General features: G+C 51.1%; 1 protein-coding gene across 4 annotated transcripts in view; it reads right to left on the bottom strand.

Annotated features, from left to right (window-relative positions):
• Positions 1-250: 250 nt before the first annotated feature.
• KLHL22 (kelch like family member 22) overlaps positions 251-24,722 on the bottom strand; it is a 44,442-nt gene continuing 19,970 nt past the window's right edge. For all 4 annotated transcript variants that reach the window (XM_064578043.1, XM_045887164.3, XM_045887163.3 and 1 more), the window contains 5 exons: positions 21,354-21,519; positions 17,520-18,238; positions 10,867-11,059; positions 3,574-3,807; positions 251-1,203 (listed from right to left, as the gene is read on the bottom strand). In XM_064578043.1, the coding sequence (XP_064434113.1) occupies positions 838-1,203; positions 3,574-3,807; positions 10,867-11,059; positions 17,520-18,238; positions 21,354-21,519 (1,678 nt within the window). In that variant the 3' untranslated portion in view covers positions 251-837. The remainder of the gene's footprint in view (positions 1,204-3,573; positions 3,808-10,866; positions 11,060-17,519; positions 18,239-21,353; positions 21,520-24,722) is intronic.

Below are 24,722 nucleotides of genomic sequence, written 5' to 3' on the forward strand. Positions count from 1 at the left end.
GGTGCTCCAGCAGGCCAGGTGACCGCCTCTCGGCAGACCAGGGCGGGTTTCCAGGTCCCCCAATAACAGCCTTGCTAGCTGGGGGTGTACTGTGCATTTCCCTCGGATGGGGGCTCCTGGTCTGCCACTGCCACTCAGCAGCTCTGAGCCCGGAAGGCCACAGGCACCCACAGACGACAGCCTTGCACGGGCTGTGGACGGATGGTAAGGCCGCGGCCCCAGGAAAACAATCCACACCTTTTGTAAGATGATTTATTTCATTTATCAACAACATGGGGTCAGAAAAGCCCAGCTGTAGGGGATCTTTTATTACTAGAACCAATCTCGGGCAACTCTATGTATCTCTATTCCTTTTCCGGGCCTTGGGAGCTTGCAATAGCTCAAGCCTCTGGATGCTGGGCAGGCGACGGGCTCGCTCCACCCTCTCCCTGCCCACGGAAGGGGGCGCAGTGTGCCTCGGCCCCCTCACCCACGGGGCCAGTCCCCAGGTCCCTTTGGAGAAGGGTGCCCTCTCAGCCCAGCAGGGAGGAGAACTAGGCACCGGGGAGTCCACGACAGCTGGTGTCGCCATGCCCCGTCCAAACCGAGGAGGAGTGGGCCCGGTAAACTCCTCCAGAGAACCAGAGCCCTCCACAAGCATCCCCGCTGTAGGGTGATCACAGCCACGGATCTGCAGAGCCCCCCAAGCAGCCGCTGTAGGCTGGCGGGCAGGCGGGCGGGAAGGATGGGTGGCAGGAGCTGGCAAGCAGGCGGTGCCAGCAGGAGGGGGGCCGTCTGGGGGCCCCACTGCCCTCAGAGCTCCCGCCACCTCCCCTTCTGACACCGGGTGCCGGAGCCCTAGTCCTCGCTCGAGTTGTCAAACTCCTCCCAATCAGACACACTCATCACCTCGGAGGCGAAGTCCTGGTCGGCCTGGCTGCGGTCGGGGGTCCCACGAGGCGGCTCGAGGAGCAAGGAGCGGGGCAGGGTGAGCACGCAGGCTGCCAGGCCTGAGATGGAGTTGTCTAGCTGCGGCCCCTCCTCCCAGCAGTCCTTCTCCACGTCGTAGATGTGCACGTAGCCCGTGCGGCTGCCGCGGTTGTGCGAGCGGCCCCCCAGCACGTAGATCCTGGTGTCCAGCACAGCAATGCCAGGCTCACCATGCCCGGCGGGGAGCGGGCAGACAGAGGACCACTGCCCAGACGTGCAGCTGAAGCAGGCCACCTGCAATGCCAAGGTCAGAGTAAAGCTGGGTACCTGCCGAGACAGGGCTGCCAGGCCGCCCTGGGCCAGCCGGGCAGGGCAGCACTCTTGGCCAGACCAAGGCTGAGGGACACAGCCAGGCTGTGTGTAAACCCAGCTCCCCTGGAGGAAGAGTCTGGTGCCAGCATTAAAATGTCCCAGGGCGCCTGGGTGGCTCAGTTGGTTAAGCGACTGCCTTCGGCTCAGGTCATGATCCTGGAGTCCCGGGATCGAGTCCCGCATCGGGCTCCCTGCTCGGCAGGGAGTCTGCTTCTCCCTCTGACCCTCCCCCCTCTCATGTGCTCTCTCTCAAATAAATAAATAAAATCTTTAAAATAAAATAAAATAAAATGTCCCATCCACGGGCCAGGCCGACGCTCTGTCCTGCCTCCGGGGCCCTCAGCCAGCCTGTGGCCCCAGGTGTGTGGCACCTCCCCGTAGGCACACTAGCATGCTGTTCTTCTCTAAGGTCTGGGGTTCTCTCCCCTCCACAAAACTGAAACTGACCAAAGACACGGACCCCAGCTAATTCCCTCACAGCACCCAACTGCAGGAGGAAGTGCAGATAAAATGTGGAAATCGTTAACTTGCTGACTAGTGATGACCGTCAACATTCTCATGTCTCCAAAATTCCCCCGAACAGTAAACAAACACATGGGAAAATGTTCCACCTCTTCGTAATCCAAGAAATGTAAAACAGTAGTTAAATTTGTCCCTGACAGCTAGCAGCCACCGGGGGAAGAAAAATCACAAGACCCAATGCTGATAAATGCATAATGAAGCCATTCGTCTGGGCGTTTGCCTGACGCTCCGGGAAAGCTGTTTGACAATATGTATTGAGAGCCACAAAAATCTTATCTTTTTGACTTAATAATCACCTTTGGTTCTCCATCTGTGGGAGGCAGAAAAATGACCCTCCAAAGAAGTCCATGCCCTAAATCTCTAAAACTTGTGTTACTTTACACAGCAAAAGGGACTGCAGACATGCTTCAGGGTACGGACCTCGAGGTGGGGAGGTTGTCCTGGGCTTGCCAGGTGGGCCCGTCTAATTGCACAAGTCCTTGAAAGCAGAGGGGGAAAGTCTACCAGGAGGGAAGAGAAGACAGAAGGACAACCTGCTGTTGCTGGCTGAGGACGAAGCGGCCCCATGGCAGGGAATGCAGAGGCCTCTAGAAGCCGAGAAGGGCCTGTAGCCGACAGCCAGCAAAGAAACAGGGACCTTAGTTCTACACACGCAGGGAACTGAATTCTGATAACCTGTGTGAGCAAGGAGCCAGATTCTCCCCTAGGGCCCCAAAAAGGACAGATGCCCTGAGGACACCTGGATTTTAGCCCAGTGAGACCACACCAGACTTAAGGACCTACAAACTCTAAGAATACACTTATATTGTTTCAAGTTACTAAGCCGGTGGTGATTTGTCATGGCAGCAATAGGAGATCCAGGAGAGCCCAGGGGTTCTCACCACTCGGGGCCTGGCTGAGCCCCACCCCCGGAGTTTCCAATTCAGTGGGTCTGGGGCGGGACCTGAGAACCTGCATTTCTAACAAGTTCCCAGTGATGCAGATGCTGCTGGCCTGGGACCACACTTTGAGAAACAGAGCTCTCACCTAAGAAAACAACCCAAAATACCTGAAACGCACTGCAGAGTAAATATTACCTATGTGACTTGGAATAGTCAAAACTTGGGCCAACCCAAATGACGCACCAACGTGACAGAATTCTGCACGGCCACTGAGGTTGGCAGTGGCTATAGAAATCGAGTATGAAACTGGAAAACAGCCACAACAAACTTCAGCCAGAAGCAGACTGGAGTGCTCTTTACCTACAGTTAGGTGGAAACCACGCACAGGCAGGACTAAAACACAGTGGCACCGAGCAGGATGATGGGTGCTTTTCCTCAACCTTATCCATTATTCAAACAATCTGCAATGCGGTTATACTAACTTTATAATTAATGTTTTTAATAATCAAAACAAGTGAAAGTACCCTGCCTGATACTGTAACGGTGGATACAGGTCATTGGTCCAAACCCAAAGAATGTACACCACCCCAGAGCGAACCCTGATGTAAACTACGGGCTTGGGGTAACAGCGTATCATGGTGGGTTCAAGGATCGTAACAAATGTCTCACTCTGGTGGGGGATGTTGATGGTGAGGGAGACCACGTGTGCAGGGATGGGGGTGTATGGCAAATCTCTGCACCTTCTGTTCAATTTTGCTGGGAACCTAAAACTGCTATAAAAAATAAAGCCTGTTTAATAAAAAGGCATACATGCTGCAATTAATTTTTCATCCAAAACAACTGGAAGGGATGGGAAGAACACGTGCGTGGGCAGCCCAGCTCTGCTCACCTGGTGCACGTCCCTCCTGTAACCAGCGTCATTGTTGCTGCCCCCGATCACGTACAGCTTGTCCAGGAGCGTGGCCATGCCATGCCAGGCCCGCCGCACGGGCCCATCAGCCAGGCTGTGCCAGGTGTTGCTGTCCGGGTCATAGCAGTGCGTCTCCTTTAGGTAGTCCTCCCCTCTGCGGCCACAGGTAATGTACATCTTCCCCTCCAGCGTGGTGCCCGCATGGGCATACACCTGCCACCAAGAGAACCCAGGGGGCAAGAGAGCCATGAGGGAAGGCAACCAGGGCCCTCACGGAGGCCGCTCATACCCCACAGCGGCACACCATCCCTCATGGTGTCCCCAACTTTCACCTCACATTCTGCGGAGAACACTCCCTGATTCGGTCCTAGTCATCCACCCTGACCTTACCCCAATAGGGGACAAGTCTACGGACCCAGAGGTGACTCTGGGATCTTTGTCTTTCCCTTGCCCCTAAACGAGACATCTGCATGAGGGGCTCAAAGCAATCAAAGCACAGACTTTAGAGCCAGTCACGGGAGGAGATAGCACTTCTGGGGATACCTGACCCATCCTCAGCGGCCTCCACCTCTCCCCCACTCCCAATTACCAGCCAATCCTCCAGGCCTCCTGACCCCACTTGCAAAATCTGTTCACAAATAAGATCTAATGATATGGTGAGGAGGAAAGTGAGATACAAAATCAAACACAAAGAACAATGCCATTTTAGTGATCGTTATATGTGTGGAGGAAGAAAACACACCACCCTGCTTTTGATTTCGGTCCTCAGACTTCTCCGTGCACCCTGGCAGGGGATCCCCTCCCTGCCCAGCCAGCTAGACCCCTCACACTGGTCCCTACTCTATGCTCATACTTACTTGCTCAAACCCCCGCCGAGCAAGGCCTTTACGCTGGGCCCATGGGCCCCAAGGCAGAGCACTGTGTGTTTTGGGGGTAGAGGAGCCCCATGGGGTGTGGAAGCTCCAGAGCTTGTTACAGAGCCAGCCACTGACCCTCAGGCTGTGTGGTAACACAGCAAAGGGCTGGAGAGGTGGACAGGGGACAGAGCAGTGGGCAGGACACAAACCAAGGGCTTGGGTCTTCTCTCATCAATGGTGGGGACCTGGGAAGGTTTTGGTGCTTGGATTTTGGTTTTTTTTAAAGAATGTATTTATTTATGTATTTATTTATTTACTTGGGTTTTTTTAAAGAATTTATCTATCTATCCATCTATCTATTTATTTGACAGAGAGAGAGAGAGGGAGCATACAAGCAGAGGGAGAAGCAGGCTCCCCACTGAGCAAGGAGCCTGAAGCGGGACTTGATCCCAGGACCCCGGGATCATGACCTGAGCCAAAAGCAGACGCTTAACTGACTGAGCCATCCAGGCACCCCTTGGGTTTGTTTTTTTTTAATTAAACTTTTCATTTTTTTTTTTTTTAAGATTTTATTTATTTATTTGAGAGAGAGAGAGAAAGAGAGCGCACAAGCAGGGGGAGTGGGAGAGGGAGAAGCAGGCTCCCGCTGATCAGGGAGCCCGATGCGGGGCTCGATCCCAGGCCTCTGGGATCATGACCTGAGTCGAAGGCAGTTGCTTAACCGACTGAGCCACCCAGGCGCCCTAAACTTTTCATTTTGAAGTAAGTGTAGATTCACACGTAGTTGTTAAGAAAATAATACAGACACCATGTACCCTTTACCCAGGCTCCTCAATGATAAGCTAGTATAACTCTAGCCCAATAACACAACCAGGATGCTGATGTTGACCCAGTCAACACAAGACACTTCTACCTCCAGTAGGATCCCTCCTGTTGCCAGTCTGTAATCATACCCACATCCCCCCTGCCCTGAACCCCCTCTTTAATCTGTTTCTCCATTTCTATAATTCTGTCATTTCAAGAGTGTTATATGAATGGAATCACGCAGCCTTTTAGAACAGGCTTTCTATGCTACCTCGGGTTCATCTAGACTGTTGCTCGTATGTGTCCATAGTTTGTTCATTTTTATTGCTGAGTAGAATTTCATGCTGCGTATCTGCTACAGTTTGCTTAGCCAGGCACCTGTTGAAGGACATCTGATTTGTTTCCAGTTTCTGGCTGTGACCAATAAACCACTATAAATGTTTGTGTACAGAGTTTTCATTTTTCTGGGATAAATGCCCAGGACTGCAACTGCTGAGTTGCATGGTAGAAGTTAACTATTTAAAGACATTGTGAAAGGGGCACCTGGGTGGCTGTCAGTTAAGCGTCTGCCTTCACCTCGGGTCATGATCCCCAGGTGCTGGGATCAAGCCCCGCGTTGGGCTCTCTGCTCACGGGGAGTCTGCTTCTCCCTCTCCTTCTGCCTGCCTCTCTGCCTACTTGTGCTCTCTTTCTCTGTCAAATAAATAAATAAAATCTTTAAAAATAAATAAAGGCATTATGAAATTCCTTCCCAGTGTAGCTGTACCATTTTACATTCCCATCAGCAACGTATGAGCAACTAAGCTTCTCTGCAGCCCCACCAGCACTGGCTGTTGGACTAGTTTTTATTTCAGCCACTCTGACAGGTGGTTTTTTCTCACTGTGGGTCTCATTTGCGCTTCCCTAATGACTAATGACGTTGAACATCTCATGTACTTGTCTGCCATCTGATACCCCCCTGCCCCGTAGTTCTGATGAAGTCCCATTTATCGATTTTTCTTTTTATGGCTCATGCTTTGGGGGTCAAGTCTAAGTATTTGTTGCCCAGTCCTAGATCCCAAAGATTTTCTTCTACTTTTTTCCCCCTAAGTACTATATAGATTTACATTTTACAGCTAGACCACTTTGAGTTAATTTTTGTATAAAGTATGAGACTTGGGTCAATGTTCATTTTCTTTGCTTAAGGATTCCAACTGCTCTCGTATAATTTGTTGAAAAGTTATCTTTTCTTCATTCAATTGCTTTTGCATCTTCATCAAAAATCAGATGGACATAGGGCGCCTGGGTGGCTCCGTTGTTAAGCATCTGCCTTTGGCTCAGGTCATGATCCCAGGGTCCTGGGATCAAGCCCTGCATCGGGCTCCCTGCTTGGCAGGAAGCCTGCTTCTCCCTCTCCCACTCCCCCCTGCTTGTGTTCCGTCTCTCGCTATGTCTCTCTCTGTCAAATAAATAAAGATTTTATTTATTTGAAGGAGAGTGAGATGCTTAACGGACTGTGCCACCCAGGTGCCCCTCCCCACTTTATTCCCTTACAAAATTGAGGTATTCTAGATCCTTTGCCCTTCCATGTAAATCTCAGAATAGTCTCATCTATATCTATAAAAATTGTTGCTAGAATTTTGATAGGAATTGAGTTAAACACCATCTATCAATCCAGGAAGAACTAACATCTTTATTATTTGAGTCTTCCAATCCATGTACATGGTATGTCTCCCCACTTATTTACATCTTCTTTTCTTTCATCAGCATTTAATCAGCATATAAATTCCGTAAGTGTTGTTAAATTTATACCTATTTCATTTTTTTGAGCAATTATAAATAGTATTTCCCATTTCAGTGTCCACATGTTCATTGCTAATATACAAAAACACAATGGATTTTTGCAGATTTATCTTATATCCTATCTTATCTTATATCCTATCTCACTGAACTCACTTATTAGTGCTAGGTTCTTTTTTTTTTTTGGTACATTCCTTTAAGATTTTATCTATTTATTTACTTGAGAAAAAGAGAGTATGTGAGCAGGGGGAGGGGCAGACGGAGAGAGAAAACCTCAAGCAGACTCTGTGCTGGGGCCCGACATGGGGTTAAGAGTTGGACACAACTGACTGAGCCACCCAGGCGCCCCGGTAGCTTCCTTTAGACTTTGCACAACTTATTCATCCTTAGGATCAGTTTTACTTCTTCCTTTCAATCTGCATGCTTTATTTTCTTTTCTTGCCATGTTTCACTGGCCAGACCCTCCAGGACTATGATGAATAAGAGTGGTGAGAGCAGACATCCTTGCCCTGCTCCCCATCTTAGGAAAAACATTCAACTCAGTCTTTCACGATTAAACACAGTATTAGCAGTAGGATTTTTGTAGATGCTCTTCATCAAGTTGAGGAAACTCATCTCTATTATTTTTTTAGTTTATGAACGGATGCAAAATATTGTCAAATTCTTTTCCTGCTTTGACTGATATAATTGTGTGATTTTTAACACGGTGGATTATACACTGACTAAATTTCAAATATGGAACTAGCCTCCTCCTATCTCTGTAATCAACTCCATTTGTCATGCATTTCTTCTATCAAGGGGGGATAATTCTATTTGCTAATATTTAATGAAGAATATTCATATGTAGATTTATGAGATTTGTCTTTTTTGGGGACCCTCTTTGTCTGGTTTTGTTATCAAGTTAGTATTAACCTCATAAGATGAACTGGGAAGTATTCCCTCCTTTTTCCATATTTTCCGGAAAAAAACAATATGCAGAATTGGTGTTAACTTTTCTTTAAATGTTTAGTAGAACTCTTCAATAAAACTATCTAGGCCTGGACCTTTCTTCTTGGGAAGTTCAATTTCCTTAACAGGTAGAGGGCTATTCAAATTATCTATTTAGCTTTGAGTCAGTTGTGTTAGGTTGTATTTTTTTTAAAAGATTTTATTTATTTATTTGACAGAGAGAGACAGCAAGAGCGGAAACACAAGCAGGCGGAGTGGGAGAGGGAGAAGCAGGCTCCCCGCTGAGCAGGGAGCCTGATGTGGGGCTCGATCCCAGGACCCTGGGATCATGACCTGAGCCGAAGGCAGACGCTTAACGACTGAGCCACCCAGGCGCCCCTCTGGGGAGGTTTTTAAGTGAGAGAGTTGCCTGCAGAGATCCTTTTTCTCCTCTGGAACACAGGATGGCAGCACTTTGCCTGCTGCTGGGACAGGGAGTTCATGGTCTGTTGGGGGCATGTCAGCAACCAGTTCTTAATAGTGCCACACTGGTGGGACTCAGCATTACGTGGGTCCCTAAGAAACAGTTAAGAGAATGTGTCAAACGGATGAGGCTAACAGCCTTTTCCCTCAGTCATTTGCTATGTCTGACTGTGGGTTCTATGTTAGCAATGTGGGCTGCATACCTGCCTTCTCCAGGACCTGGGGGCCCCCTCAGCTCACAGAAGAACCCCTCCCTGCTCTCTGGCAGATTTCTCACCTACCTCCCTGGCTGCCCCTCCACAAGCCTCTTAATAGTCCCTACTTCTCTGAGCTGATCACAACTGTTCCCATGGCCAGCGCACCATCATGTCCTGACAAAGCCTCTACATTTCTATCTCCTGGCTGACCAGTTCCCTGAGCTGGACTTTTAATGTCAAACTAACATTTCCCATTGGAATATTTATCATGTTCTATATGGAACCCTTCCTTTTCTTTTTCATTCCCAAACCCAGTTGTCCTCTTGGTCAGCAGCTTAGCCATCCACCCAGGTGCTCAAACCTGGAACCTGGGCATCTTCCATGATCTATCCCCTTTCATTCTCTAACGTCTGATCCATCAGCAAGTCTGGTCCGTTTACCTCCAAACTATACCTCAAACCTGCCCATCTCTCTCCTTCCCCACAGCCTCTACCCTAAGCCAAGCCACCATCACCCCCACCTGGACCACCCGATGGCTCAGGAGCTGCTCCTCTCTATCCTTGTCTCTTCACAATCCCTCCTCATGCCATCCCTCTTTCTCAGATGGGGAAGTCCCCCTCCTGGCCTGGGAGCTCCTTCTTCCCTCTCCCAGCAGCTGCTTCCTTTAGACCTTGGTCTAATCAACATCTCTTTCAGATGGGCCTTCCCCAGTCTTTTCAGATTAGTCCTGCCAGAGCCTCCTCCCTGCACAATGGTGAGCTCAACCCTCTCAATTCCTTCATCAACTGAGCATAATTGGCAATTACTCTACTGATTTGTTTAGTGGGTAAGAGTGGTCTCTCTATTAGGCTGTGAACAACATGGTCTGGAGGGGAACCTTTCTCATCTTTTATCACCACTGGATTCCCAGGGCTTGGTATATGGTAGGTGCTTAATAAATAGTAGCTGAATAAATGAATGGTATGAAGGAAGGAAGGAACATTGATAGGGAGAACCTGGTTGAAGGCCGAGGCTGCCCCCATGTGGCCACATCAGAGACCTGCAGCTTCCAAAGAAACACCCCCCCCCCCCCCCGCCCCCGCCACGGCCGCCCCCCGCCCGGAGCCCAACACCCCCCATTCCCACTCATTCTTTTCCAGGACAGAATTCAGGGGTCCATTAGATCTCAAGGACCCCCTGATCTTTCCCATGCAAAATCTCTTCCTTTCTGCAGATTGAGAGTAGGAAGTACTCCACCAGAGGTGCTTCCTTCCCCAGGGAAGCTGAGGAGCGAGGAGCAGGCCAGCTTTCCCTGCCTGGGAGGAACTACAGTGAGAACCCCTGGCCTCAGAGGCCTTGTGGGCCATGGAGAAAAGCTGGACCCATCAAGGAGACCTCAGCCCCGTGAGGTCAGAGACTACAGCCTTGGGAGGATTGGAGATGAGAGGAGATGCGGAAAGAGGTTCAGAAAGGCAGGAGCTCTTGTGGCAGAGCCTGGACAACAGCCCCACGTGTGTCCCCATGCCATCCTCCACTTCTACGGTGCCCAGGGATACCCCTGGATACACATGATCTTTAAAAACAAGCAAATAAATATGAAATACAACTTCTAAAGTGGTTTTTTTTGCTTTTCAAAGGCCCCACCCTCTGGGAGGCCTGTGCAGAAGTCTGAGGCTCCTGCACCCTCCTCTATCACAGTGTCCCTCCTGTTTAACAACATCTTTGGACACATTTCAGCTCAGCTCAACTGTGCTGAGGGACAGACAAGGGGAAGGCTTCGGTCTACATTTGAACTGCAGGGTTAAAAGTAGCTTCCTGGGGGGGCACCTGGGTGGCTCAGTCAGTTGATCCTCCAACTCCTGGTTTCAGCTCAGGTCCTGATCTCGCAGTCATAGGATCGAGCCCCATGCCGGGCTCCACGATCAGGGAGTCTGCTTCAGATTCTCTCTCTCAAATAAATAAAATCTTTAAGAAAATAAAAAAATAAAAAATAAAGCAGCTTCCTGGGACTAAGGTGGCAAAACCAAGGTGGGGATGAAATTCTGGGGAACAGGATGTGGTGTACACTTGGTGAGGATCTCCCCCCGGGGGCTGGCCGAACCTCAGGGGTCCCCTGTCCCAATCACAGTGCAGCGTCTTTGGAGGTACCCACTAGGCCTGCTTCCCTGGCTTGGCCATCCACTCTCTCTGCACACCCTGGAAGGAAAGTGGGCAGGAAAAGGCCCCTCTTGGTGAGGTTTCCTTACCTCCCTCTTGAGCGGAGCCACGTAAGCCCAGGAATTGGTGGTGGGATCGTAACACTCCACAGCATTCAGATCATTATGGTAGTCGCGCCCCGCCACCGCATAGATGTACCTGCCCACAACACACACACATAGGTCCGCGTGCTCCTGCTGCAGGGACTGGATCTGGAACCAGCGGTTGTGCCTTGGGTCATACCTTTTGAGGGAACATGAGGGCAGTGTATCACTGAGTGGCCAGAAAGCCTGGCTAGCAGGCCCATACCTCCTGTTCCACCGCTGTACCCTGATCCACTCCCCCACCCAGCTGCCCTGACACACCAGCACATGCCTACCCACAACCACACCAGCAGGCTGCTACCTGCCTGAACATGAGTGTGTCCCCAGCACAGAGCCTGGAAGGCATGGCCAGGAGCCCCTTGGGTTTCTGCCCACAATGCCAATACGTTCTGGGGGTAATCTCATGGGGAGGGTTTCTAGCCCACCCATCTGTCCACCCCAGGCTGCCCCACGGCTGTTCCTACAGCCGTCTCCATCTCACCTATCCAGATCTATGGTCCACACGGCCCTGTCGCCATTCAGGAATGCCCAATTATGGCCCCACCCGTGGACAGACACAACAGCCTCCCAGCCTCCAGTCAATGCCAACACTCCTTCTGGGGTGATCTGTCAGGCTCCTGTCACAGCCCACCCCTCCATCAATTCATGCTCCTCTTCTAAGCTGCCTGTTGCCAGCTGGTGGAATGAGAATGAACTGCCATGCTGGGCTAACTACAGCAGGCCCACGCGGCCAGAGGAGCAATGCTGTGCTGAGGGGCTTCCCAGGAGAACAGTTAGAGGAGGCCAGGGAAGCTGACCACTGCCTAGCTTCTCCTGAGCTCCTGCTGAGCCCCAGCACTGCAAAGCTTCCTCTCCCGACACCCCTTCCCTGGGAGACACAGCTGTCCCCAAGCCTGCCTTCTTTCTCCATCAACCTTTTAAAAACGTCATATCCCCAAGCAGCAGCTTCATTCTGAGCTCCTTTGTGCAACTACCCCCTCCCACGGCCCTGAGGCTGCTCTGCCCCTCATCTGCCTTTGAAGGCCTTCACATGCTCTACCCATGCGATCTCAGCCATCCCAGGAGACCAACTATCACCCCTCACTTCTTCCTCTGGCATGTCGGACCCACATGGCAAAGGCCTCCTAGCCATCTCCAGCTGGCTGCTCACCCGTCCTGAACGGAACCCCGCGCTCCCTCTGCTCACCCAATCCCACACTCACCCGCAAGCCCAAACTCATACCAAAATCCTCACTTAGCCTAGCAGCCTTGGCCCTTCACAGGCCAGTCCACACCTACCTTGCCAGCACTCAGCACTGCCCCACTCCATGGCCCGGGCCCGGCACTCTGCGGGACATGCAAGCAGGTATGCTATTTGGGTGAATACAGAGGATTACAGAGCCTTGAGTGACCAGGACGCTGTGAGCCCGAGCCCCACATCTGGCCCCTTCCCCCGGCCATCCACTCAGGTACCAGCATCGGAGTGCCTGCTCCTGAAGCCTCCTTGCCCAACAGCTCGTGCATAATTATAGTCGCTTTCAGATAAGTGGTTTTTATTTCTCCACAGGAAGACCAACTCCAAGGGGATAAGCTGAACTGCAACTGGCTCATCAGAGAAGGAACAGAGTTTTCTTTGGTCAGTGCCATATACAGGTCGGTGAAGACACAGGTTTCATTCCTTGCCCCCCGAGGACAGGTTAGGCGTGCTCTGCAGCTGCTCCTTCCTGCCTACACCTTTTGGCCAGTTCTTCCCTGCCAGCCAGGAAGGACAGGAAACAGGATGCCTCAGGGGCTGGGGCTAACAAGAGAGCAAGAACATGCACACAGGTCACAGACACTTGGGTTTGAGAGCTGGTCTGCCCCTGGCCAGCCAGGTGCGTGCAGGCATTGTTTCTCCTCTCTCCGGCATTCACCCAGCTTCCGCGCCTGCCCGAGGGGAGGATGCCGCCTGCCTACAAGAGCTATCACAAGGGCTCAGAAAGGACAATGCACACGAAAAGGGTCCTTGTCAAACTGGAAGGGAGTTCATAAAGGACTGGTTCGGGTCTGTATTCCTAGACCTCACTGTAGCCCAGGGCAGATCACGCACTGTCTGCTCGATGAATTAAACACAGATTTACCAGCAGTGAAATCATTCAGTCACTGCAAATATTCGCTGGCCACCCGACGTGGATCAGGCATAGTGCTCCGTGCAGAGAATCCCAAGGGAAACTGCACACAAGCACCCGTCTTTCCACTGTAGAGGTACAGAGAGGGTGATCTATCCAGAAGTCATGGTCTACTGTGCAGCAGGGGCTGGGACAGTAGAGCTCTCTCATGGAGACCAGGAAGGGCCTGGCATTTAAGAACTCAATGACCAGGGGCACAGCCAGTTGAAGGTTTAGCTGGGGACAGGCAGCCCTGGCCAGTCCAGGGGCTCAGCCCTCACAGAGGCCCTGCCAACTGACTGGGATGGGCAGTTCCCACTGCCTCTCCTGTGCATGACCCTCATTCATGTACATGTCGCCCTCACCCCATTTCTGGTCAAGTGCAAGTCAGCATCTTCCACCAGAGCGAGACAAGCCCCACCAGATGCTTCCGCTTGCTTCCTTCTGGTCTCCTGCCCTCACGGCTTCCTCGAATGCGTTCATATGGATTTGTGGTTTCAGATTTAACGCCCGCGTGCACACACACATACATACTACACATACACATCCCATACATCAATATTTTAGACGCAATCACAGTTGCACTAACTTCTTATCTCCCCACTGTGTCCTGTATTCCACTTTTTCCTCTTTATTGGATTGATTTTCTACTTTGTTGGAATAAATCCTAAGGATATAAACAGTTTTAGTCACTTTAAGGCAGATTTTTGGATCGTCCTACTGCAAACTCAGAAGTGCAAGCTAGAGTTAATACAAAATGCTCTGGGGTCTTTGTTAAATTGAGCAGACCGTTTTTCTTCTGTGTTTCCACAGCTTAAGCATTCTCATAACTATTAATGAAGTCCATTACAATCAAAGAAATTTTTAAAATATATTTTGAAATATGAACAACTATGGAAATGCCTAAGGGAGAAAACAAGTTGCTATTCTAAGTAGGGTCCAATAGGCCATGGGCGAGGTGGGCAGTCAGTACAGGTCCCCCTATATGAAAGTAGGCTATTCCTTGGAAACCTTTCAAAAGCTGAAGTGGCATAAAACAAAGCAAATACAATTAATTCACATGGGAAAAATTTTGAGCATTCCCAGACCCAAAAAGTAACCGTTCTCAGGGCTTTTCTGATACCTCGGGTCACACCTTGCTAACGATGCACAAAATAAATGGAGATAAAGCACGGATGCTCAGAGAGTTCGAAGCTCTGGCCGCTTGTAGTTCCTAGGGAGGGCGCCTGGAGGCGCCACTCTCGCTCAGGGTGCATGTTGCCTCTATTAATGCTCGCTGCAGCACCAACACTGAACACTATCTTCGCTTTTAATCTTCTTTTCGTAAAAGCGAAAATCCTCTTCAGAATTCTACTGGTTAGCGAAAACAGGTACTAATGTAGGTCTTTCACAAAAGCAAAGTGGAGTAACGTAGACTTTGTAAGCGGGGTTGGGGGAGTACAAATACAATTTGCTAAGACAGCTAACTTCTTATGTGCAGTTCCTGTTGTACCAATGCTCTGATATAACCTGAGAAGTCTCCAACACCCCAAATGCAAACCCTAACTGCAAATTTTGTCTTCTTGTATTCTGAGAGTCTGTAGATCCTAAGCCTCGTAAACTAAGGATGGGGAGAAGGAAGAGAACCAAACTCTTAGACCATTCAAATTAAGATCCATCTGGCAGTTTTAAAAGTCTATGAGATTAATGGAACTCCCCACCCTGTAGAGATGACAGACCCCGGGGTCCTCCCACCACCTAGGCAGACACTGCACCCCAACCCCTTCGCAGTGCCTCCCTTGCCAGGCAGGTCTCACACACCCCACCTGCCACAATGACCCAACCTTGTCACTGGAGTTTGAGGCTGTGGTTATCAAACATCGGTGCAGATACTAGCATTCTCCAGAGTTTGGCTTGGGACTCACAGCACATGTTCACCAATGGGAAATTTAGACCAGTCTTGAGTGAAACTGACAGCAAGGCAATAAAAGGGCAGACTGAGGGCAGGCAGTGCTCCCCCCCCAGCCCCATGGGAAAGCCCCACGGCCTCCCTGTGGGCACACAACCACCCCACTGTATGCTAAGGGCTGGTGACCACAACACCCTGGAGAGGCCTGTTTTGCACGTCTGTGGGTTGCTCTCAGCAGGGAGGTCTGGCCTTGGCCCTCCAACAGGGGAATAGGCCCCTAAAAAAGCAGCTTTGACGCTTTTCAAGGGAAGGCTGAACCTGGTGCTGCCACACCCACTGTGGAGGATATTTGGTTAGGGAGAAAATGAACACATTGTTTCTTCCTTTCTGAACGCAGCCTGTCCTGTGTTTAACTGTACTTGAGCTGCCAAGCTTTGGGTCTCTTCAGTTTAACAGAGGTGATTGCTTCCTGGGGCCCAGAAAGCAGAAGTGGTTGGAGCCCTTTCCTCATGCTCACTTCCATGAGGCATGGCCAGGCCAGACCCCACTCCCCACCCCCGAGGATGGAAACATGAACATGAACTTGGTTGGTACCTAATTCACAGCCATGGAAGCAGTTGGCAATCTCTCTCTCTTTGCAGTACCAGCTTTCTTTCAGCTTGCAGAAGATGGAGACTTCCCACATACATCAAATCCCATGAAATCAAACCAAAGTATGGTGGAGGGGCCCTGGACACCTAATGGTAGCTGAGGCTGTGGGGATCTACTCTGATTCCTTCGTTCTGCCCCCAAAAATGAATTTGTGGGATCACAGCTCAATAGACTGACAGAACTAGAAGCATCCTACAGACCAGGACAGTCCACAAAACCCCCTCTTTTGGGTTCCTGGAGTCAATTCTGATGTATGTGTTGGGGCGGGGGGGGGGGGGCATGACATTTTCTCCACACCAATAAGCAATTCCCTGGACACTAATTAAGTGTCCTACAATTCAACTCAATCCCAACACTATCTACCTGGAGGTAGCATCAGATCCCACGGGGTGAGGGCTCACTCTACAAGATGGTATGGCCACCCTACCTGTCCCCATTTCAGACACTAGTCACAAGCCCAGGCTGTTATTTATGCTTCTGACCTATGGGCTACCAACAGAAGGTTCCAATGACCCCCTCCAGCTCAGAATGCCAATCACAAGCACCAGGTTGTGCCTCTGACCAACTGGCTATAAATCAGAGGTTCCCAGGACCCCCTTCCTTGGGTTTCATTAATCTGCTAGAGCAGCTCACAGAACTCAGAGAAACATTACACTTACTAGATTACCCATGTATTATAAAAAGATATATATCAGGAACAGCCAGAGAGGAAGAGATGCACAGAGCAAGGTCTGGGGAAAGGGCAGGGAGCTCCCAGCCAACCCAGGTAGGTGCGCCACTCTCCCGGCACCCCCAACTACTGGGTGGTCGCCAACCCCGAAGCTCTCCCAACCCCCTCCTTTATGTAGGCTTCACTACATAGGCACAGTTAATTAAATCACTGGCCAATGGCAACTGATTCAACCACAAGCCCTTCTCCTCTCCCCAAGGTCAGAGGGCACGACTAAAATTCCAACCCTCTAAATGGCAGGGTTGGTTCTCCCGGTGACCAGCAACCCCTCACATTCAGGGGCTTCCAGAGTCACAGAGTTGGAAGCTCTGGCCGCTTGATGCTGAAATGCTGGGTGTAGTTCCTAGGGAGGGCACTTGGGGGCGCCACTCTGGCATTAACTCTCTCGTTAACATAACAAAAGACAAAATCAGTGCCCTCCTCTTAGGTAATTCCAAGGGTTTTAGAAGCTATGAACCAGGAACTGTGTATAAAGACCTAACCTATAGAAAAAACATATATAGTACATCACAATAACCCTCCTGCTCTTGGAAAACTGCCTGCTCAGAAGACCTCGGGGGACCCCATGCCCACCAACATCACTGACGCCAGGGCAGGCAGGGGTAATGAAATCTGGCACGAAGCTCAGCGATGCCCATTGGCTTTTTGGGTCCCCTGGGCTGAGGACTGTACACTACAAAAGAGGGAGGGAGGACAGGAAGCCATCCTCCACCAGGGGCTTGTGGTAAAGAGAGCAGAGCACAGCTGATGGGCAAAGGGACCCTGGGATGAGACAAGTCAAAGCTGGAGAGGGCAAGATGGAAGGAGCAGCTGCCCTGCCCAGTGCTCCTGGCAACTCGGTCCGCTCCTTCCGAGGCCGATCCCTGTGCCCAGCCAGTCCAAGTGCACAGTCATTCACAACCTAGCCCCTCACCCACAAGATAGCGGGGTGTGTGACCCATGGTGAGTGGGTCTGAGAAGAGGACAAGAGTGAAAACAAGCATGCCCAGTCCCCTCTTCCTTGCCTCATGGTGGCCCGCACTCTCCAAATTAGCCTGGACTTTACTCCATAAGACAGGTATACCCCGACAAGCCACAAGATTAATTTAAAAGGCTAGTGCCTCAGCCCTTGCAGAACCCACTCCACAAGCAGCCCTTTGAGCCTGTAACTCCCACACCACAGCATCAGCCACAGACGAAGTCTCAGCCCAGCACCCTCGCCTACCTCCAGCACCGGGACTCGGCGCGGAAGCCCTGGACATTGTTGTCCCCTCCGATCAGGTACACAAAGTTGTTGAGCACCGCGATGCCCTGGTTGGACATGCGGGGGGCCAGGGAGGCGGTGAAGTGCTTCCACTCTCCCAGTAGGGGGTTCAGGTACTTGGCCTGGTCACTGAGGACAGTGGACGGCGTGGAGTGAATGCCCCCAAAGCCCACGACGCACTGGAAGTCCGACCGCAGCTCTGTGTGAGGGCCCTGCAAGCTGGGCTGCAGGCTCTCATTGCGGTGGTACATGAGGGCACTGGCCACCGTGTCCCTCAGCGGACTGGGGTCCAGCTTATCGTGCAGCCGCTGGAGGACCTCAGCTTCCATCAGGGGAAAACGCACTGTCTCCAGGAGCTTGGGGGGCTCGTGCAGTGAGATCTGGTCAGCCTGCACCTGCTCCAGGGTGTAATGGTAGAGCAGGGCGCCCTCGTACACCTCGGTCTCGCAGGAGACCTCCAGGCGGTTGCTGCTGAGGAGGGAGTAGACCTTCTCCAGGGGAAGCTGGCGGTACTTGTCAGTCCGCGAGAAGGCCACAAAGTTTTTGAGGATGTAGGTGTCCAGCTGCTCGGTCAGACGGCTCAAGTCAAACAGCTCCGCCAGCCGGTAGACATCAAGGATGTTCTCTTCGTCCACCCAGGACATGAGGAAATCACAGCAGAAATGGATGATTTCTGGGATCTGTGAAGAGAACAAGCCCCATTCAAGCCCAGGCCGGGAACGGTGTCTGGGCGAGGGAGACAAAGGATAACAGCCGTGGGCTACAGCTGGCCCCCCTCCGCTCCCCCCAACCTTTCCTGAAGTGGAGGCATGGCAGAGCTGTTCTCCCCCAACCCTAGAGGCGACTGGGGCTCACTGCAGACTGACTGGGCTTAAATCCAGGCTTGGAGGAGATCTGTGGCACGTTCTTAACTGCTCTGAGCCTCGGTCTCCTCCTCTATAAGCGGAGAGGAATAAACTGAAAATGAGACCGTACCCAGGAACTATCTGGCACAGAGAGGACACCTTCAGATCAAAAGTAGCGAATCTCCAGAGAATCAGGAAGCAGCACAGTGCCCCCCACATTAGCCACCCCTGCTCTGGAAGGTACCTGGGATCCCAGGCTCTCTTTAAGATACTCAGCTGTCTTCTCCCCACCCCCCGCCCGCCCCCCCAGCTGCAGGCTCAGCCAAAGCTGCAGCCCCAGGGAACCCGTCCCCTACCCCAGGAGCAGGGCCCTGAACCCCCCATGAGCTAAGAACTGTCAGCAGGGCGTTTCGGATGCTCGCCCAACACCCTTCAGGGGAACTCCGCTCAGTTCTTAAAAGGCTGGAAGCCATCCTGCCTGGGCAGAGCCCTACAGGGCTCTGGCTAGCACAGGGGTCCCAGGCGGCCGACACCTGCCCTTTTCCAATCACGCAGAACTGGTGGGTTGAAAGGTGGGTAAGAAGAACAGTGCTAAGGTAGGAGCTGAGAAGTGAGCCCCAGGCTCAGAGGCTATCACATGATTAGACAATGAGAGCATGGCAGGGTGAAGGAGATAGAGAGGAGGGCTCTAGAGAAAGCTGCCCAGGCACTGCTAAGTTGTTTAGGAAAACAGGATTTTGAAATTGCTCTAAAAATGGGAATACCTCACTCATCATCAACAAATTAACCAGTACACATAGAGTAATTCTGCTGGTATGTGAAGCTTATTAATAAATGTTTAAAATCTTTTTATCTTTATTTTTTTCTCATTCCAGAGATAACTCTGTGCTTGCCAGGTCATTAGCTAAGGGCTGAATGGAAACAGACAAAGTGCCAGGCATGTGTCTGCCCCAGATGGAACATCCCTATAGGGCTCTGTTAGGTCCTGAAAGTCTTCACTCAACTACCTGTTTTCTCCCTCAGCAGGCACTTCTGCTTTGCCTCTTCTTCCTAAAATACTACTTCTGATCTGTTGTGGGCAAGGAAACTGAGGACCTGGTTCTGGGGAGGAAGTGAGAGCAAACAGCCCTCAGTGGGCATGAGAAGCAGCTCCTGAAAAACCCAGGGACAGTGTCACCCTCTCCTTCCCATCCTCATTGTCACAGCAGGGGGCCCTCTGCTAGGGAAGCTCACAGAGGAATCACCCCAGGCCTGCCCAGTGCAGGAGCCCCATGAGAGGCTCAGAGAAAGGAACCCTTGCCGGGGGTTACCCTGTGGTGACAGTCTTGCTGGGATTCAGATCCAGGTCTCTGGGGACACCAGGAATAGTCTGATCCTGAACTAGTGCAAGGCACAGCACATGGGGAGCATGTGGTCACTGGCTACACGAACAAACATGACCCTGGTGCCTATGGACTTGGAACTGTTAAACCAAGTAAAACTTGCTTTAAAAACAACATTGCAGGGGGGGGGCGCCTGGGTGGCTCAGATGGTTAAGTGTCGCCTTCGGCTCAGGTCATGATCCCAGGGTCCTGGGATGGAGCCCCACATCTGGCTCCCTGCTCAGCGGGGAGCCTGCTTCTCCCTCTCCCTCTGCCTGCCGCTCTCCCTGCTTCTGCTCTCTCTGTCAGATAAATAAATAAAATCTTAAAAAAAAAAAAAAAACATTGCAGAGAGGCTGGGTGGCTCACTTGTTAAGCGTCTGCCTTTGGCTCAGGTCATGATCCGGGGGTCCTGGAATCGAGTCCCACATCGGGCTCCCCCTGCTCAGCGGGGAGCCTGCTTCTCCCTCTGCCTCTGCCTCTGCCTGCCACTCCCCCTGCTTGTGCTCGCTCTATCTCTCTTGCTCTCTCTGTCAAATAAATAAATAAATAAAATCTTAAAAAAAAAAAATTGCATAGAAGCCCACTATGTTAAAAATAAAACCCCAAAAAGCTGGGCTGCTCGAGGTAAAGCAGGGGTTCCCCATCCCGTGCTGCCCCCACAATGGCCTCAGAAGTGCTAAAGTACTCAGGAGCACTGGCTCAACTCCATCTACTCATTGCATATGGTGAGCCATGGTCAAACCAACCCAACAAGCACAAGCCAAGGGTCTCCCCCCCAACCACCCATCTGAGAGGGACAGCGTAGGGCATGGCTGGGGCCCTGCCACACAGTGTGGGGCCTCCAGGCACCCCTGAACAGGCTGGCTTTCCTGACTTTTTTCTGATGGCCCCAAACGTGTTCTGACCTGAGAAAAGGTCAGGATAATGAATTCAGCATAGCATTTCATTTTCACTTTCAACAAATGTAAGATGAGACGTCTCTTCAGCCAGATGAGACCATCTGACAACGGCTCCTGAAAGCAAAGGCACGTGCAGGCCCGGCCCTTGCGTGACCGCACCAATGCCCCCAAGGTAACACAGCCTTCCAAAATGTAAGTCACGCTGTCAAAGCCTCAGAAAACTTTCTGAGCTCTGTAGGAAAACAAGTATTCAAAATTCAATGACAAAAAGGAAAGTAATTTCAAAGAGACTGGCAAGACCAAGTGGGGTGGATGAGCAGAAAAGGCCTGGGCAACTCGGGGAGCAGCTCAGCTTCATCAGGGCACGCGGGGCATCACACACCTGCCCTGGGGTTGGCCCACGTGTTGACATGTGGGATCTTCTCCGGGGCGGGGAGACCCGGGCAGAAAGAAAGGAACCAGCAGAAGAGCGGAGGGCAAAGGGGCCTGGAGGTGTTTGGAGCTGCTCTGGTTTGGCGCCTAGGGCTGGCGGAGCCGTGCACCACCCGAGAGCTTCTGCCCTACCTGCAGTCTCCTTTGCTGCCTGGTATCCTCGTCTGCTGACGCCCCTCACGCCACTGCCCGGCAGACACCTGGGGATCACCCCCTGGGTTTGGGTCTGCCTTGCTGGAGCGAGGGCAGCCTCACCTGCAGCTGGCAGGCGGCAACCAGCGTCTCCTGGACGTTGCTCAGGCTGAGCTCCAACTCAGAGGTATAAATGAAATGCAGGATTTGGCACATGGCATTGTAGGACACGCCGTGGATCAGGACCTCTTCCTGCTCCATCTCCTTCAATCCCCCAGCAAACATTCCTCTGCAAAGTAAACACATGAAACAGCATTGTCATATCAATCTATATCAATCGTAGGGGCACCTGGGTGGCTCAGTCAGTTAAGCATCCAACTCTTGATCTCAGCTCCGGTCTTGATCTCAGCATCATGAGTTCAAGTCCCATGAGCAAATCTGTATCAATAAGGGCACCAGCCCAGGCCGCAGAGAATGAGAGGGAGCAGGAGACAGGCTGAGCCAGCAGTGATGCGAAACAGAACACTGGTTCGCTCCGTACTCTGAGCATGGAGTCTTGCCACGGAAGGTGCCCACCAGCTCCAGAGCAAGTTTGGAGAGCCATCCTAGAAATCACTGTCTGTGTTTCACGTGCTGCAGGGTGTTGCCCCTGAGCCAGGGACAAAGTCCGGCTTGCTTTCTGCTGCACCCACAACACACTTCCTGGACCACAGCAGCAGCCCAGAGCATGCCATGAATGAATGGAAGAATGAATAAATGGGAAGTCATAAAAGTCATCCCATTCAAAATACACTGAGCACCTAACTAAATGCCAAGTACCATTTAAAGTCAGAGGATTAACAGTCAAGTAAAGTGATTAAGACTCCTACTTACAAGGAGTTTGATGCTAGGGAGGAGAGCAAGTAAAGAACAAGGTATTTCTGAGTGAGGAAATGCTAGAAAGAAGCACAACAGGGCATCTGACCTAGGAGAGGCGGAGCAGGGGGAGTGATGAGGAGCAGGGACAGGCTGAGACAGAGCTGGGTGGGCCCTCACCAGCCAGTGCATGGCATTCCAGGTGGAGGAGACAGGAGCTCAAGTCCTGGGGCAGGGATGAGTTCGGTACACAAGGCAGCCAGGCCATTGCAAAGAGGAAGTGAGCAGGTGAAACAGGGCCAGATCCTGCTTCCTCCAGGTCAAGACTGAGTCAGGATTGAAATCCAAGCATAATGAAGCACTGTCTGTCGGGGAATTTTATACAGGAGGGTGATGTGAGCAGACTTTTCAGGCAAGAGGGTTCCTGCAGGCCTGGGGAAGGCCCGGTGGCAGAGAGAACATGCTGAAGGACAGAATCTAGGAGAGCCCTGGAGGAACCAGGGCCCTTGGCTGGGTTAGCTGGGCTGACAGGGACTTGGGAGGAATGGGGTCAGAGAGTGAGGTCGGAGTCACCATCACTGAGATGCCCCTGAGGCTGGTTAATGAGGCTGGTGGTCAGGGGAGACAGCAGGGCTCAATATGACAGCCACACACAGAGGACAGAGTAGCTATTTTCACATTTTGTTTATTTTTCAACTAGGTAATATATATAGCAGTACAAGGCTTAAAATTTACAACAGGGTGAAAGTTTCCCTCTGGCCCTCCCTCCTCTGCTCTGCTCCAGGCCACCTGTTCCCTTCGGCAGAGGTACACCCAAAGGCAGTCCACATACCTTACACTCTACATTACATTTTGACTTAACAATGCATCTTGGAAATGGCTCCTTACTGGTATACGTAGGGCTGCCCCTCTTCCGGTAAAGGCTATCATGGTTGATTTAACCTGTGGCTGCAATACACCTGGGTTACTTTTTTTTTTTTTTCCTTAGAGAGAGAGAGAGGGACGGAGGGACGGAGGGAGGGACGGAGGGAGAATCCTAAGCAGGCTCCACGCTCAGGACAGAGCCTGACGTGGGGCTCAATCTCATGACCCCGAGATCCAACTGAGATCTAACTGAGCCAGCCAGGCACCCTTTAAAGTGCCATTTCTATATTCTTTTTTGAACAGTCCAGATTCTTTGTCCAATTTCTATTAGACTCTGTCTTGTCAATTCGACAAAATCTGCTCTTTTTCGAATGAGTTGAAATTTTTTTTTTTCTATCTCAAATCTTTTGATTTTATGATGCCTTTTGCCATGCAGAAGTTTGTCTATTTTGATTGCAGATTTCTCATTTTCTTTTTTGCCTGTGAGTTTTATGCCAGACCTGGAAAGGCTTTTCCCTCTGAGGTAACATTAAAAAACATTTCCCCGGGGCGTCTGGGCGGCTCAGTTGGTTAAGAATCGGACTCTCGGGTTTTGGCTCAGTCATCATCTCGGGGTTGTGAGATCAAGCCCCGTGTCATGCTCCGTGCTGAGCATGAAGCCTGCTTAGGAGGTCTCTCTCTCCCTTTCCCTCTGCCCCTTGCGCCACCCATCCCCCCACCAACTTGCATGGATGTGTGCACTCTCTCAAATAAAAAAAGTAAATCTTTAAAACAAAATTTCCCCATGCTATCCTCTATAGTTTTTTTAATTGTTGATTGGGGCATCTGGCTGGCTCAGTTGGTAGAGCATGCGACTCTTGATCTCAAGAGTCCTGAGTTCAAGCCCCACATTGGGCGTGGAGCCTACTTAAAAAAAAGAAAAATTGCTGATCCACTTGAGGTGCAACTCTCTTTGGTCATCCTGAATCCAGGTTCTTACAACACCAGCCGCCTCCACCATGCACCCTCCACCAAGTTTGCCCCAATGAGATCAAAGTCTTACTTATACCTGAGGTCCAATGGTGGGGAAGTCAGTGCCATGTCTGCCCTGGCCCCCAAGATTGGCCCCGGGACTGTTTTCAAAAAAGGTTAGTGATGACATTACCAAGGCAACCAGTGATTGGAAGGGTCTGAGGATTACAGTGAAACTGACCATTCAGAACAGACAAGCCCCAGGATGTCTGGGTGGCTCAGTTGGTTAAGCACCCAGGTCTTGATCTCAGGGTTGTACATTCAAGCCCCAGGCTGAGCTTGGAACCTACTTAAAATTTAAAATAAACAAACAAACGGGCACCTTGGGTGGCTCAGTCATTAAGCATCTGCCTTCAGCTCCAGTTATGATCCTGGGGTCCTGGGATTGAGCCCCGCATCAGGCTCCCTGCTCAGCGGGAAGCGTGCTTCTCCCTCTCCCACTCCCCCTGCTTGTGTTCCCTCTCTCGCTATGTCTCTCTCTGTCAAATAAATAAAATCTAAAAATAAAAAATAAATAAAGTAAAATAAAGAAACACACACAGAACAGACAGGCCTAGAGTGAAGTGGTCACACCTTTTGCCTCTGCCCTGATTATCAAACCCCTCAAGGAACCTCCAAGAGACCGAAAGAAGCAGAAAAACATTAAGCAGAGTGAAACCATCACTTTTGATGAGAGTATCAACACTGCCTGATAGATGCGGCAGCTTTCTTTAGCCAGAGAACTCACTCTCTGGAACCATTCAAGTGATCCTGGGGACTGCC

This window comes from Mirounga angustirostris, unplaced genomic scaffold (genome assembly GCF_029215605.1).
Source record: "Mirounga angustirostris isolate CCGP_5_RB_7025 unplaced genomic scaffold, mMirAng1.0.hap1 SCAF_14, whole genome shotgun sequence".
NCBI classification, from domain to species: Eukaryota; Metazoa; Chordata; class Mammalia; order Carnivora; family Phocidae; genus Mirounga; species Mirounga angustirostris.